The sequence below is a fragment of the Sinocyclocheilus anshuiensis genome, unplaced genomic scaffold (genome assembly GCF_001515605.1).
Source record: "Sinocyclocheilus anshuiensis isolate Anshui unplaced genomic scaffold, SAMN03320099.WGS_v1.1 scaffold2584, whole genome shotgun sequence".
Taxonomy (NCBI): domain Eukaryota; kingdom Metazoa; phylum Chordata; class Actinopteri; order Cypriniformes; family Cyprinidae; genus Sinocyclocheilus; species Sinocyclocheilus anshuiensis.
Window position 1 is genome coordinate 54,577 of NW_015541360.1, and position 15,281 is coordinate 69,857.

General features: G+C 34.5%; 1 protein-coding gene across 1 annotated transcript in view; it reads right to left on the bottom strand.

Annotated features, from left to right (window-relative positions):
• Positions 1–12,448, bottom strand: part of LOC107690806 (translin-associated protein X-like) — a 14,478-nt gene extending 2,030 nt beyond the window's left edge. The window contains exons 1-5 of the mRNA XM_016489221.1: positions 12,104–12,448; positions 11,888–11,980; positions 11,697–11,811; positions 10,797–10,927; positions 3,062–3,171 (exon numbers count right to left, since the gene is read on the bottom strand). Coding sequence (XP_016344707.1) covers positions 3,062–3,171; positions 10,797–10,927; positions 11,697–11,811; positions 11,888–11,980; positions 12,104–12,119 — 465 coding nt within the window. The 5' untranslated portion in view covers positions 12,120–12,448. The remainder of the gene's footprint in view (positions 1–3,061; positions 3,172–10,796; positions 10,928–11,696; positions 11,812–11,887; positions 11,981–12,103) is intronic.
• Positions 12,449–15,281: the final 2,833 nt, after the last annotated feature.

Genomic DNA, 15,281 nt, shown 5'->3' on the forward strand with positions numbered 1-15,281 from the left:
GTCATCATACGTCGTCTAGCTCCTACAATACACACACATACTGGTGTGCTGGTGTGCATTAGAGCCTTTAATTACCGTTCTATATTAATGCGCTGCTTACTGACACACACACAGACACACACACATATATCGGAGATCGCGGTTCACACACCCAGGAGCAAAGAAACTTGTCAACGCTGCCCCATGACTTTTATTAATAACAGTTTAAATACTGGATCGCTACATTATATTTTCCAGCAACAAGAGGATAAAATCGCTGTTTAAGTAAACTCATTCTAAAAAGAGAGACGCGCATACACGCAACTTTCATCTCTCTCTCTCTCTCAGATTGGCAATATTTGAGAAAAGGGTTTAGTGATTTATAATTATTGGGGGGACTAGCCCCCCTCAATGTCTATGGTGGTTATCGTATACCCCTTCGTTTGAAGTGTGGTCCCGAAAAATCTTTGTTTGAAGGGCTATCTGGCCTAAGGGGGAGGGCTAAGGGGTAGAATTGGGATTGGGCCTAAGACTTTCTGCTCCAATTGAAGACCTTTGAAGGTGTGAAAATAGACTTTTCAAGACCTGCAGAAACCCTGAGTAAGAAAACATGTTGGATGCAATGGATACAGTGTCTGTATTGATGGTAAGTTTTAAGTTTTATAATAAAACTAAGTTACATGTACAAAATACAATAGTACTGTCAAATTTAGGGATGCACGATATGAAAAATGTTAACCGATAACTGATAATTAAGTCTTTCTCATGGCCGATACCGATAAGTTCGTATTTTTATATTATAATTTTCATATAATCTACAGTTTGTGCACCCAGGAGAATAGAAAATCTAAGAAGCACTGATTAAACTGATATTTTAGTAGCTCTGGCCTAACTATAATAGCAAACATCAGTCCTGACTCTTCAAATGTGTTTATTTTTTGTGTAAGGCACCACAACACTTAGTAACAGAAAAGAGTTTAACAGAACTATGACAGAACTATGGTTTACCTGCAATTAGCAACTTCTTAAAAACAAATTTATATTCAAGTATTTCATGCATAGCAAAGAAATGCATCTATTCAACCTTTAGTGCATGAGGATGAGGAAGGTATATTGACTTTAAGTCATGTTTTTTAAATACATTTGTCAACCTCGAAAAAAAGAAAAACAAAAGTGCATCCTCAAAAGTGCACAGGCCATTGAGATTTCTCTGAAATTATATAGTTTAACATACAATAAATAATAATAAACTTAAAATGACTTCCAATTTGCACTACTCAACATGTCTTACCCTCCTCCAAAGTATATATATCTTTTCACTTGTCTCTATTTAATGTCTATTTGTCTTTTCTATTTGTTATGTGAGGGCATTAGTGGAAGATTCTTGATAAACAGAAGCATCTCTGACTTCTCACACCCAATTCTGTGTTTTTTTTTTCATCCGTAACATTTACAGCAGCAGGAAATAAACGTTCACTGTCTATGCTGGGTCAAGGGGCTGACAGGTATTTCCGTGCAAGTGAGGCAAGGTCTGGGAACTGGGATTTATTTGACTTAGGCTTAGCGCTAGTAGTTACTGCCGCGGCTGATTCATATTCTTTTAGTAGAGCTTCGCAGCAATGATGACCTTTCAAGTGAGATATAAGACTTGTTGCGTTAAAACTTGACGCCTTTTTTCCTCCTCTCGAAATCCTTGCTGAACATGCTTTGCAAATAGCAATGGTACTGTCCTCCGACGTAATGAGCGCGACGCTGTTTTAAAGCTGCAGTCACTTTCACTCAGAAAGCGGATGAATCTCGGATAAAACAGACTGACTGATTAATTTACCAGCAAGAGTACTTTATCGGATCTAATTATCGGATTTCATTTATTTATCAGAGCAAAAAAAATGACGTAATTTTCACCCATATCGCCCGATAATTTATCTGTCCGATAAATATCGTGCATCCCTAGTAAAATTACAATAGAATATATAATGATTCAATCGGAGCACCTTCATTAACTGAATCTGAATCATGAAGATGCTCATTCTTTCTTCATCATTTTTTTACAAGCAGAGTTTAAAAATCATAATGCACTTGATGTCAATTACGACTTTCCAACTCGTAAATGCAAACTTCCCAGGAGGACTTCAAAGCACCATTAGCATTACCCTGATTCCCTCAACAAAAACCCAATAGGATTTTTCCATTGGCTTTTGGATTATTGCAGAAAACAGGCTCTGTGACAAGCTAAAGTTTATGATTCTTACATGTGTTTTGTTCATCACAATAATGTTCACATCTTTTGTGAATTATGAAGCATATATACAACTGGCAGAAGTAAAAAGCTAAACGTCAGCTATATGAACTGCACCACTGTCACATGATTTCAACATCACCACCATTAAGCGTCAATAACTCTTTCAATATATATATAAAAACCATATCCCTGAAAGTTTGAGTTAGAATAGTTTGCAAAAGCATGATTATAATACAGTGAGGCGACAAGTAGATGAGTTCACCTGTTCGATGTGATGATGTTTAATGTCCCCAATAACCTCTGTAGTGCCATTTAGACACTTGTAAAAGGTTTAAAAGTCACGAGTGTAGTATTACTGATGTCATTTATATCGTTGAATATATATGTGAAATACGTGTGAAAATAGACCATAAATACACCAAAATAGATCACAGACAACCTAAAGCCCATTAAAAAAAAAAAAAAAACATTGATTTGGGACGATGGAACTAAGTGCTAAAATGCAAACTTGTTTTTGGCCTACAAAAATACATCAACCCCACTGTATTTAAGAGTTTATTCACAAACAAAACACCTAGAAAACTGAGAAATCAATGGCCACATATTTTCACTCAAACCGGTCCAATGCGTCTAAAAATATCTAAATTACAGAGAGACGTGCAAAGCAGGCAGCCACCACTGCTTTCTAAAAATAGCAGCAAAAGATTGTCAGCAATCTGATAAACCTGGTGAAAGTGCTCTCGGGAATGTAGCCTGTCTGTTTTGGCAAGACAACATCAAGGAGGCCATGTTTATATTAAGACGAATGCATAATGCTGACTTTAGGATTAATTATCATACCTTATTTTCTCTCATGAAGACCAGACGAGCGTTGATTTCCTCCAGGCTCATCAGTGTGCGATGTCTGATGAAGTGATGGAAGGACACGGCCTCAACATACTCCTGAATGCCTGGAAATAAAACAAGGACACTCTCTCCATTATCACGGTTCAGCCGTGTGATAGTACTCAAACCTTTCATTTGATTATTTTACAACACATATTTTGTTTCAATGAACTTCAATAAGCCCACTCATTTTTGAGTGTAGGATTTTCTTTTTTTGGTGAGATTCACCAAGGCTGCATTTATCTGAACATAGAAAAAAATGAAATATTGTGAAGTATTATTATACTTTAAAATAACATTTTAACAGTGGCGTTCCGTCCATATAAGCTGCGAATGCTCCGCATACCCAGGCCATTTGAGAGAATAAGTTCACGGGATAATTCATATAAACATGATTATAAGTTGTCATTTGAAATGTAACAAAGCTTAAAGAGTTAGGAATAAGTACGTACAATGATTTATTTGCCAAACGGCAGTAATTTTCTGTAAATCTACATCAGTTATGGTTGCTTCCGGGCGAGCGGATTCTCCGCTGCTTTCTCGCCTCCGCTCTATTGCTATGACTCGTCAGGGTTATAGCGTGTTCTCAGTGATTTGCTGGTCTGCGCAGATTTAATGCGCGAGGTAAGCTGTCCGCAAAGCGCTCGCCCAAGCGGAAAAATGTGCTGTTGCTGTCAGATCTCGATTGCCGAGAATCACATTGTGTTTGATGCAAAACCAACTCGACTAAATCAAAAGAAAAAAAACACTGTAACTGTATATTTTTGTTTTCTCAAGCAAAGCAAATGTTAAAAGTCCACTGAAAACATATCTTACATTTTTGGTCATAGACAAGACAATGTATGTTGAAGATATACGTTATTGTCAACGTTATTGCCTAATCGTTAAATAATTTTTTTTTTTTTATAAAAATGTGGGCTATATAAAATTTTAATAATAACAAACATGAGACATATAGACCGGGGGAATCCCCCCCCCCATCTCCTCACCCTCTGATTATGTATCATAACGTAACGACGTGTAAACGTTATTTGGCGGTTTTTACTTGGAAAACCAGCTATATTTTTCTTGCATTCGAATAACTATGGATAAGATGAATTTCATTTACAAATAAGGTAGGAAATGTGCATACTTTTAAACAGACACCTGCCAAGGTGTTTCTTAGCTATTTGTCATCTGTGATCCCTTTTTGAGTGTCCTGAAAGCCGACTGGGGGGGGTCTTATCACTCAGCATACCTGGCTAAAAAAGTCACCGTTCGCCACTGCATTCTAATTTGCTGATTTGTTTTTCAAGAAACATTTCTGATTCACACTCCACCTCCGAAGTTCTGATCTAAATCAAATGATTCGCACTCCGCACTCCATAGTCCTGAATCATTTCGCGAAGTGAATCATTGGCTGCTTCCGAAAGCTCTAAAGTGCTGCCTTCGGGGGCAGCATTCCAAGGCAGGAAGGCATCAAGGTAGAGGTCTGCATTCCCGAGGCTCTACCCGGCCGGATTTTTTGCGCCGCGGGATTAAATTCCCGAAAAAAACACGGTAGCGGTCGGTAACTCTGGTGTAATTTAAACGGGAGCGGGCGGTCTAACAATATCCCGTTCCCTACGCCCATTTAGAACAGCATATCTGCGCTTTATTCTTATTTACCACCGGTATAGCTTGCGCTCAGGACTGTTATGCACGCGCTGCATGCTTTAAACGTCACATGTTTTATTTGCGTGGTCTGTGCGCAGCATGTGCATAATGCTCAGAGCAGGCTGTACCTGTGGTAAATATACGGCCCTCAGACAGAACAGGCAGGTTGTCGATGAGTGACAGAGCAGAATAAGGATGGAGCAAAGCGATGCATTCAACTCGGTTTTGTTTATATTTTGCTTAGCCTATAATTTTAAATGAAATATGTTGTATTTATTTATTTTTCTCTGCGACACTTTTTCTACTGTGTTAACAGAAAAATGTCAAACAAATTTAGTATTTTGTCAAGACGAATAAAAATAGCTAATAGGCTATTTTTATTTTTATTTTCTCTCTGCTACACTTTTTTCCTATTGTGTTGTCAATGTTAAACGAATTGCATCCTGACAAGACAAATAAATATAAGACATACAATTTTTGTAAAACATTTTTATTTTCTCTGACACTTTTTTTTTCCTACCGTGTTGCATAAAATATTAAACTAATTTTGTGTCTTAAGATAATTCATATAAATTCAAGTCAAAGTCAATAAATTCAAGACTCTTGACAAGACGAATAAAATAACACAATTTTGTGCAGACTACACTTTTATTTGTAAGCTAAGCTCGCTAGTTTTATGACATTAACTGAAATAAAAGAAGAAAAAAATTTTTTCTTGAGAAATAAAATATTAATATTTCCATTCCAAAGATAACACAAATCTAGGAACATATTCAGGTGAGGTAACCGGTTTACTGCTAACTAGTGAAACACTCCATTAATATGATGAGCTGCAGCTCAAAATACATGTCAGATGGAGACATTGTGCATTATGATCGAGTTTGTAGCTTAATTCACTATATTTGAAATAGTTTGAGCTGCAGTTCAGTTGCTGACAGTTCAATAGAAATCAGTTGAAATCATCCAGTCATCTCATACCATAGAAGTGAATGTTGAATTTATCAGTATATATTGTAATAAATATTTGATCAATTATTGTTTGTATCTGATTGCTAGGGACAATTTAGTCGCTGGATTTTGGTAGGGACACGTCCATAGAATCCCTATTAAATTCTACGCCCTTGGCCAATATTAGTATTTTTTCATCTCTCTCCAAAAAAATATACTTTTATAAGAAGCATCAAATGCATTTATAGGAATTTTTTTTTTTTTGCCATTCAAACAGTCTCAGTCAGATGATGTTAAACTGACTAAACTGTATTTGTGTCCAGCTCTTGTATAAACATCAGGCCAATAATGACAGGATGGAAGACTTTGTGATTAAGCTTTACTTTTGGAGTACAATTAACATCAAAGACCTTCTTATCTGTCGCTCCTGCTCACAGTTCTACATGCAGTGTGACAATGTTCAACATAGAAATGAAAACAAAATCTCAACGCGAGTCTCGGCCCAGAATGCAGCGGCTGTTTATGATGCTGAGCATGTGAAAGAGAGCAGGGCATCGCGGTTCCCACAAACACTCCACGTACAGGAGGTTTTGTTGTCTTCTCTCAGGCTCAGCAGGAAGAGATAACATTATCAAACATGAGATTGGAGACTCCCTCTGCAAGACATTTCTTTGGAGGTTAATTTGTCAGAACAGTCACCTTACTGCATGTAAACACATTGAGGCTACTAGTCAAAACCACTAACTCCAGCTAAACTTACAACTGCAACACCTGTCTGTCTGTTAGAATGTCTGACTCTTTTTCTTTGACTTTAATTTTTCTTACAAAAAAAATAAAATAAATTATATATATATATATATATATATTTGAAGATTGGACCACTCAAAACATATACACATCAATAAATAAATAAATAAATATATATACAGTATAATTATTAAATATAAATATATATATATAATTAATAAAACATTTAATAATTTAATATAACATATTTTATTATATATATAATAAACCAGGGTTATTGAAATATTTAAATATACTTTATTGTCCCAAATAGGGATAATTGATATTTTGATAAAAAAATAAAATAAAACAATAAAACAACTAAAACTTCAACTAACATAAATAATCTAAAATATTCATAAAAACTACAATAGTATCTCAGTGACACTAAAATATCATTGTTATATGTAATCGTACTTGAGAATTTTTTTTTTTTTTGAAAGATAAATGCATTTTTCACATAATGCCATCTTAGCTTAGAAAGATGCACAAACAGTGGAATAAATGCTTTTTTTTTTTTTAGAAAAACACCATGTTATTCTGTTAATCCTCCAAGCAGATTCAGATAATAAAATTATAAGTTAATCACTAGTAGCCCATGTACAAATTGTCCAAAATTGACAAACTAAGAAAAAACACACAAACAAACAAACAAAGAATAATGCAAACAGCTTCATAAGAACTTTCTATTCAAAATCTTGTTAAAACTGAATATTCACAAATATTTTATCATGAGTGAGATGGACTCGGGTCAATATTTGGTGCAAGAGGATGTAATTAACAGGCTGAGACTGGCATACAGTAATGTAGCCCAAACAAGACTAGGACCCAAACTACTAATCTATCTTTGGCCAACTACACAGATGAGACAAGCCTGCATCTTCATGCTCAATGCCTTTTGGAACATTATACATCGTCCATCTCTGTAGCCGGATCAGATGCTGATGAATAGTGCCAGTGTGAAACAGCACTCTGAGCCAAAAGGAAAAAGATAATTGGGCTTTTTCAGTGAGCCAAACGCTGCAAACACACTGTGTGTTTGTGTGAATAGGAGTGACAGTCGAAAGGCTGTGCAACAGAGAAGTTTGGTGCCAGGCATGAAAGAAAAGTGCCGATTCTAATACGGGTGAAGCATTATCTTCATTTCTATCAGGAACAGTGTGTAGAAATGACTCCATTGGTTACTGCACAGCAATGCCACTGCGCTTCAGATGATAAACAAACTGTGTGTTTGTCTGCGATGAACCTGGAAACTCTTCATGCAAACATGCCGTCGTCACCTTTTGTGGCTTAAATACAAAAATAAGCATTTTCTATTGTAGAAAATATAAGAGAATGATTTAATGCAGCCTCCTGTGATGCTACTGATTTAGTCAAGTTCCAAAGTCATAATTATGAATTATTTAATTAATTAATTATTTTGGCTAAAATAAAAAGGATGCATTTGGGGGGAAAAATAAATTACATGTTTTGATTTTTTTTTTTTGGGATAGAGGGATGACAACCCAATTCACATAATATATAACCGTTCAAAAGTTTGGGATTGGTAAGATTTTAAATGTTTTTTAGAAATCATTCTAATATGCTGATTTGCTGCTCAAGAAACTTGATTATCATCAATGTTTTTTAAATGTTTTTTTTTTTCTTAAACCTGTGATATTTTTTCTGAATTCTTTGATTACATTTTTGAAAAAGAAACTACTGTTCAAAAGTTTGGGGTCAATACTTTCTTTCTTTCTTTCTTTCTTTTTTTTTTGAAAGAACTGAATAATTTTTGTCAGCATGGATTTGCTAAATTTTTTTTTTTTAAAGTGATAGTAAAGACTTCTATTTTGAATAAATGCTGTTCTTTTGATCTTTTTGTTCATCGAAGAATCCAAAGAATTTTTTTAAAATTACAATATAATTAATTAAAAATAATAATAATAATTGTCGAAAAATAAATAATTAGAAAAAAATGGCACAAAGAAAAAAAAGAAAACATGCATGAACAAAAAAAGAAAAATGTGAATAGGAAAAAAAAATATATTTCTTAGGGTCCATTTTAAATCCTAACAAAAATTTTGTTTAATGTTACTACAACAAAAATAAAGAGCAAATGTGCTTTAGGTGAATAATTGATGCTTTATCTATGGGAAACAGAAAATGCTTACTAAAATGTACAATCGACATTCACAAATTCTGAGCAATGCCTCTATTTTTTTTCCACTATTAATCTTAAATCAATGCATAAAGTCTGTCCTTAAAGTAAACCACTGGTGATTACGACATTTATTGCAGCATTTAAGTGCACTCATCTTATGAATAAGATCATTCTGACAGCTTAAATTAAGCAACTACTCAATTAATAATCCCTTCTGATTAAGGTCACCTTATAATAATTTCACCTGTTTATGCACTAATGCTTCTTGCGTTAAAAATCTTCTGCTACCTCTTGACCAGAACAAACATGATGTTAATCAGATCACCGTATGAGCGGCAATTAGTGTCAAATTCAGCCCTGAGCACCTTTAACGACTTCTGCACGAACACAAGCTCGTGAAACGCTTTATCAACGCTTGAGCCCGAGGGTCACAGCCCAATAAAGCTCTTCAAATACAAAGAAACATAGAAAGCTAATTGGCAGGATCTGACCTCGGTCACGTCTCAAGAAAGACCCCAATGATTTCTCTGCGAGCATAATCTAAAAATGACTTCCCCTCCCCGCTAGATAACCGCAGAATTTAGTAGGTCCCCTCCCTGCCTTATCCACGCTTTCCTCAGAAGTCTGCAGACGTTGTGTCTGCCCTCTCTTCTCTTAGAAAGACAGAAATAATAATGGCTGGAAAAGCACAGTGACCTTGGAACATTAAGCAACTTGAGATATTTAGTGGAGATCAACTGCACAAGCTTGTGCACAACGGACCATAATGGACTTAAGATATTGAGAATAAAGTCAATTATGAGAGTAAAGTCGTAGCAAAATGAGATTAAAGTCAAAACATTGTGAGAACAAAGTCGTAGCAATACCAGATCATATTTTTAGAATAAAGTCAAAATTCTGTGAATGAAGTCATAGCAATATGAGATTAAAGTCGTAATATTTTGAGAATAAAGTCAAAATGATGAGAATAAAGTCATAATATTTTTGGAATAAAGTCAAAATGATGAGAATAAAGTCATAATATTTTTGGAATAAAGTCAAAATGATGAGAATAAAGTCATAATATTTTTGGAATAAAGTCAAAATGATGAGAATAAAGTCATAATATTTTTGGAATAAAGTCAAAATGTTTAGAATACAGTCATAGCAATACGAGATTAAAGTTGCAATATTTTTAGAATAAAGTAAAAATTATGGGAATAAAGTCGTAGCATCATAAGTTTAAAAAAAAACATCAAAATGTTGAGAATACAGCTGTAGCAATATGAGATTAAAGTAATAATATTTTGGGAATAAAGTCAAAATTATGAGAATGAACTCATAGCAATAATAGATTAAAGTCGTATTATTTTGAGAGAGATAGTCAAAATGATGAGATTAAAGTTGTAGCAAAATGAGATTAATGTCAAAACACTGAGAGAATAAAGTATATTGTGTGAATAAAGTTAATTATTGCAAAAATCCCCTATTCCTCAAAAAAAAAATCTGTGGCATCTAACCCTCCATTCTTCTAATTTATTTAACATTAAAAACAGTCATAAAAACTTTCTAAAGGTTAAAGAAGAATATTATATGATATATATATACACACTGTATATTATAACTTTAATCTTTTGATTGCTATGACTTAATTCTTGTAATTTTGACTTTATTCTCTAAAGATTTTGACTTTGCTACACCCAAGCTACAAAACTGTAAGCATTATGTCTTCAGTGTAATTTTGCAGTTGTTGACCTTTACAAGTCTGTTTACTTAAGATGCACTTAATGGGTGTTTTAGAGTTTTGGATCGATCCGTTTCAAGAGCTTATTAAGCTGACAATTTTGACTTGATATAATTGACTGTATGCAATAGGAGGTTGCATAATTACTGTAAATGTACAAATAATCATGTCACACTCAGTGAATTATTATGAAAGCAATTAGAATCTCAAGCACTGTATCCAAAATCCAAGCACTTTTTAAACCTTGAAAATACTACATTGAAATTCAAGCATTTTCAAGGATTTTTTTCCAGAACCTGTACAAACCCTGTATTCAAGATATTATAAGACTAGACTATAATATGTGTATATATATCATCTTCTTAAAGTTTACAAAACTGCAAATGTATTGTAATATAAATATTACTTAGTCACATGACACGTCAGCTGGCCATTGTAAGTGTTTGTGGTCATACCTGGTGTAAACGCTCGGTGAAACTGGTGTAGATCTTCTCCTCTCAGTTCTTCTGCTATCTGGCCGATCTTCTGCCTCACACCATCCAGCTTCACATCGGCCTCAGACAGGATCTCCTCAACATCTGGAACACTGGAGAAAAAAAACACTTGTGCTTATTTACATTCATTTAGCAGATGCCTTAATCCCTTGTCTTTCCCCCCAGTACATTAAAGCCGGAACAACTCTATCTATTTATATATAAATATATATGTATATAACGTTCGGAACGCGACACTGTTTGAAAGGGGTCCCTTTTCACTGTTGCACTGTGGTGAGGGAACAGCTGTATGTGTCAGTGCGCTGCATGAGACAAAAAAGTAATATAGCACATAGCCGCTCTTTAGTGTAGATGCATGTTGATTTTATCAGACGATGCCGCGATTATAAATGAGAGTGACTCCTGGTTAACATGTATTAAAAGGGGTCGTGTTTAGTCACTATTTAGTGTGGTATTTTTTGACAATATTCACTCATCATGACAGTAAAATAGTGCATTCTAAGTCAATATACTGCAGTATTTCCTCTCAATCAGTAGAAAATATGGTTAACACCCGGTCATGCATTAAAAAAAATACCGTCATGTACCGTGAAACCGGTATAATTTTAAAAAATACCGTGATATAAATTTTTTGTCATACCGCCCAGCACTAGTAAGCACTCACTTTATTCATATAAGTATTTGGTTGTTTGGTTATTTATCTATTATTTTTCCACTTTCTGTTAATTCAGGGTTGTGGAACGGGGTGGGGAAAGAAAATACATAATTATGTAATTGTTAGGTTTTTGTTTAAACATGTTTGAAAAATGTATAAATAAAGTGCAAAAAAAAACCAACTAATAAATAAATCCTGAATCTCACCTGGTGACTCGGTGCAGGAGGAATATGGTGCGTTTGCTCTCAATGGTGACATCTCGACTGATCTTCACCAGACGCTCGTGTTTATCATGCTTGGTGTCCAGCTCTTGCTGGAATACTGTAGAAGCATGAAAACACAGCAGTAAAGGTAAAAGATTCATTCATCTGGAGCACAGCACATGCCTGTGGCTCACCTTTGAAAGCAGCGATGACAGGTGAATCCGGATTCATACAGGCCTCTGATTTATATCCAGCTTCTGTCTTTCGTTTTCTGGCACATCCATCATCTGCGAGGCACATTAAATACATATACATTTACATAAACAGAAGCATAACTCACCATCATCGTAATCCGCATTAACGTCAAATGATTTTAAACTGCGATGAACGATGTGACTGTCAGGCTTTACCTTCTCGTTTACTCATTTCTATAATAAAGTCTGTTCCACTGGACAGTAAACGGCTTTTATTGTAGCAGCTGGTTGTGGTTTTAGTGAGTTTAAATCCAGCTGAACGCCTTCATCAAGGCTTTTCACATGTGTCTGTATGATGCCGTACTTCCTCAGATATGAAACCTAGAAATAACGTATTTTATAAATGTGTTCTCAATATCGTGTTTTCTTTGTAAAAAGGCGGTTTGCGTCTAATGCGGTTTATTTTGAACACTGGCACGCGAACGGACTTCCATTGTTTACGCGGGACCTGCGCGCCTTAATTGCGTGCCACCGCACGGCATTCTGGGTAACGTAGTTTAGAATGGTCTAGTATTGACTTGCGTCTTACGAGGATGTTTTGGTCCAGTAAGGAAAAATCTCTTTTTTGGTTTCGCCAAAAAGAAAGGGGCGAGTCAGATCAATATTTATATTTTCCTCCTTTCCCGAAGGCTAAAGAGGTTTAGTTTTAATTATTAAAGACATTCATCAGTGTGATGTGTTCCTCGACACATACTTTACTGAAGCCGAACATTTAGCCTATTGGAACATTTATTTTATTCATGTAAATTTTAATATATATATATATATATATATATATATATATAAAATATGTTTGTTTTTCCCCCCAGTCTGAATTTGGATATTGATATTTTGCTTAATATGTTTGGAAAAATATTTTATACACAAGTTCTGATGTTTTTAAGATTTATTAATCTTTAAATCTCACAGATAACAAAAAAGTTCTTAAGTTGTGTAAACTTTTAGAGGTATATTTTGTTATTTATACCCCTTTTGTCTTTTTATTGTTAATTTTTCAAAATAATTTTTTATGTTTTTGCTGTGACTTAAATATGTTTTGTATCTACCGAGGCATGTAAAAAAAGTCCAGTAGTAAAAGTGGTGATCTTAAAATTATTTATATTGTGTTGAAAGGTGCTCCACGCATTCTGTTTATCATTATTTACAGGCCTCCAAAATACTCTCCAGCCTTTGTTGAAGAGTTCACAACGGAAGTATTGTGAATGAAAGCTATAGTTGAGAGGTGCTTTCCTTTGATTGCACATACAGTAGATTACTGTTCCTTGCTGCAAGCCTGAAGGATTCATGCCAACTGTGTACGTGCTGCCCAGTGCCTCCTCACTGTCTGAATGAGTGCCAGCATGTTCCTACAGGGGGCAGTGGACGACTAAATACACATTCATAATCATCAAGTGACATTTCTGCTCAGTTTATTGCAATCCCGTACTATTTTTGCTTGCTTGACAACTTGCAAAAATAGTGTGACTTGGCCATTTAGACCAGGAGTTTTCAATATTTTGGATGCTACGGACCCCCAATCCTCCTTGCACATGAGACCCCCATTCTAAAATGAAAAAATAAGCTAAATATTTTCATGTACTAAGACCAAATTTATATTATAAATGTGCAAAAATTTACTTTGTTATATGTTACTTTTTCCCTATTTACATTTCTTAAACAACATTTTATTAATATTTTAATAACATTTAGTTTAAATTGTTTTTACATTTTTATATTTCTTTTTTCTACATTTTTATATTTTTTACATCAGTTTGAAAATCTTTATTTAGACTAGAACTGAGAATATATAGTAGCTATTTATCAGATGTTATAGTGAGTTTATTAGTCCATCTTCTTGACCTGTGTATGCTGCTATACCTACAGTGGGTACGGAAAGTATTCAGACCCCCTTAAATTTTTCACTCTTTGTTATATTGCAGCCATTTGACATTACAAAACAATGCATTACATTACATTTCATTTACATTTAGACATTTAGCAGACGCTTTTATCCAAAGAGACTTACAAATGAGGACAATAGAAGCAATCAAAATCAACAAAAGAGCAATGATATGCAAGTGCTGTATCAGTTAGCATACACAATGTTTTTAATACAATGAATAAAAAGAAAACAAGTAGATATAACAGAAAAAAGAATAGAGAACGCTTGTGTTAGAGGGTCTTTTTAAAATTAAAATAAAACAAGTCAAAAGAATTGAAAAATAGAGAATGCCAGAGTTAGAGCGTGATTTTTTAATAATAGGCTAAATAAAAAGAAAACAAGTTAGAATAAAAATAGAATAGAGAGTGCAAGTGTTTTAGAGGGTCAAGTGTTGTTGATGTTTTTTTGTTTTGGTTTGTTTGTTTTTTATTTATTTTTTTAATAATAAAACGAAAACAAACAGATAAAATAGAATTAGAAAAGAGAGTGCTAGAGTTGTTGTCTTTGTTAATGTTGATTTAAAAGCCTTTTGTTCTTCAATAACTGTGAATTAAACCGGTGTAATAATCAACTTAACAAAGACCATGTTTCAATAGGATTATCAGCATGATTAATTTCTATAAAAAAGAAAAAACAGAAAAAAAAAAAATCTAGTTTTGGTTACATAGACTTAGTTAATTTAGCAGGTCGCTTTCAATTCAATTTAATGCAAAAACAATCAAAGTAATTGGATCTAAAGTGATTTGGTCACAAATAGAACCGAATCCGATTAATTTGAACAAATCGGTTCGAACGGACCCCCGTCGACCCGAACTAAAACCTGCACCCTAGTAGGCTACTTCAAATCCTTACTAATTAGGCCACCTACTCCTAACAAAAGCATTAACATTTTAAGCTTCTTCTGAATGCGACAGATGTAACATCACATCACATCCAGACAGATGTAACACACACACACAGGTTTGTTTTTATGGTTTATGGGGACTCTCCATAGGCGTAATGGTTTTTATACTGTACAAACCGTATTTTCTATTGCCCTACACCAACCCTACCCCTAAACCTACCACTTACAGGAAACTTTCTGCATTTTTAGAATTTCAAAAAAACTCATTCTGTATGATTTATAAGCCTTTTGAATTACGGGGACACTGAAAATGTCCTCATAAATCACCTTCTCGTTGTAATACCTATGTCATACCCATGTTATTATACAAATTTGTGTCCTCATAAACCACATAAACATGCACACACCCACACACACACACACTTACACACACACGCACACACAGACACGCACACACAGACACGCACACACACACACACACACACACACACGCTCTCTCACACACACACACACACTCTCTCACACACACACACACACACACACACACACACACACACACACACACACTC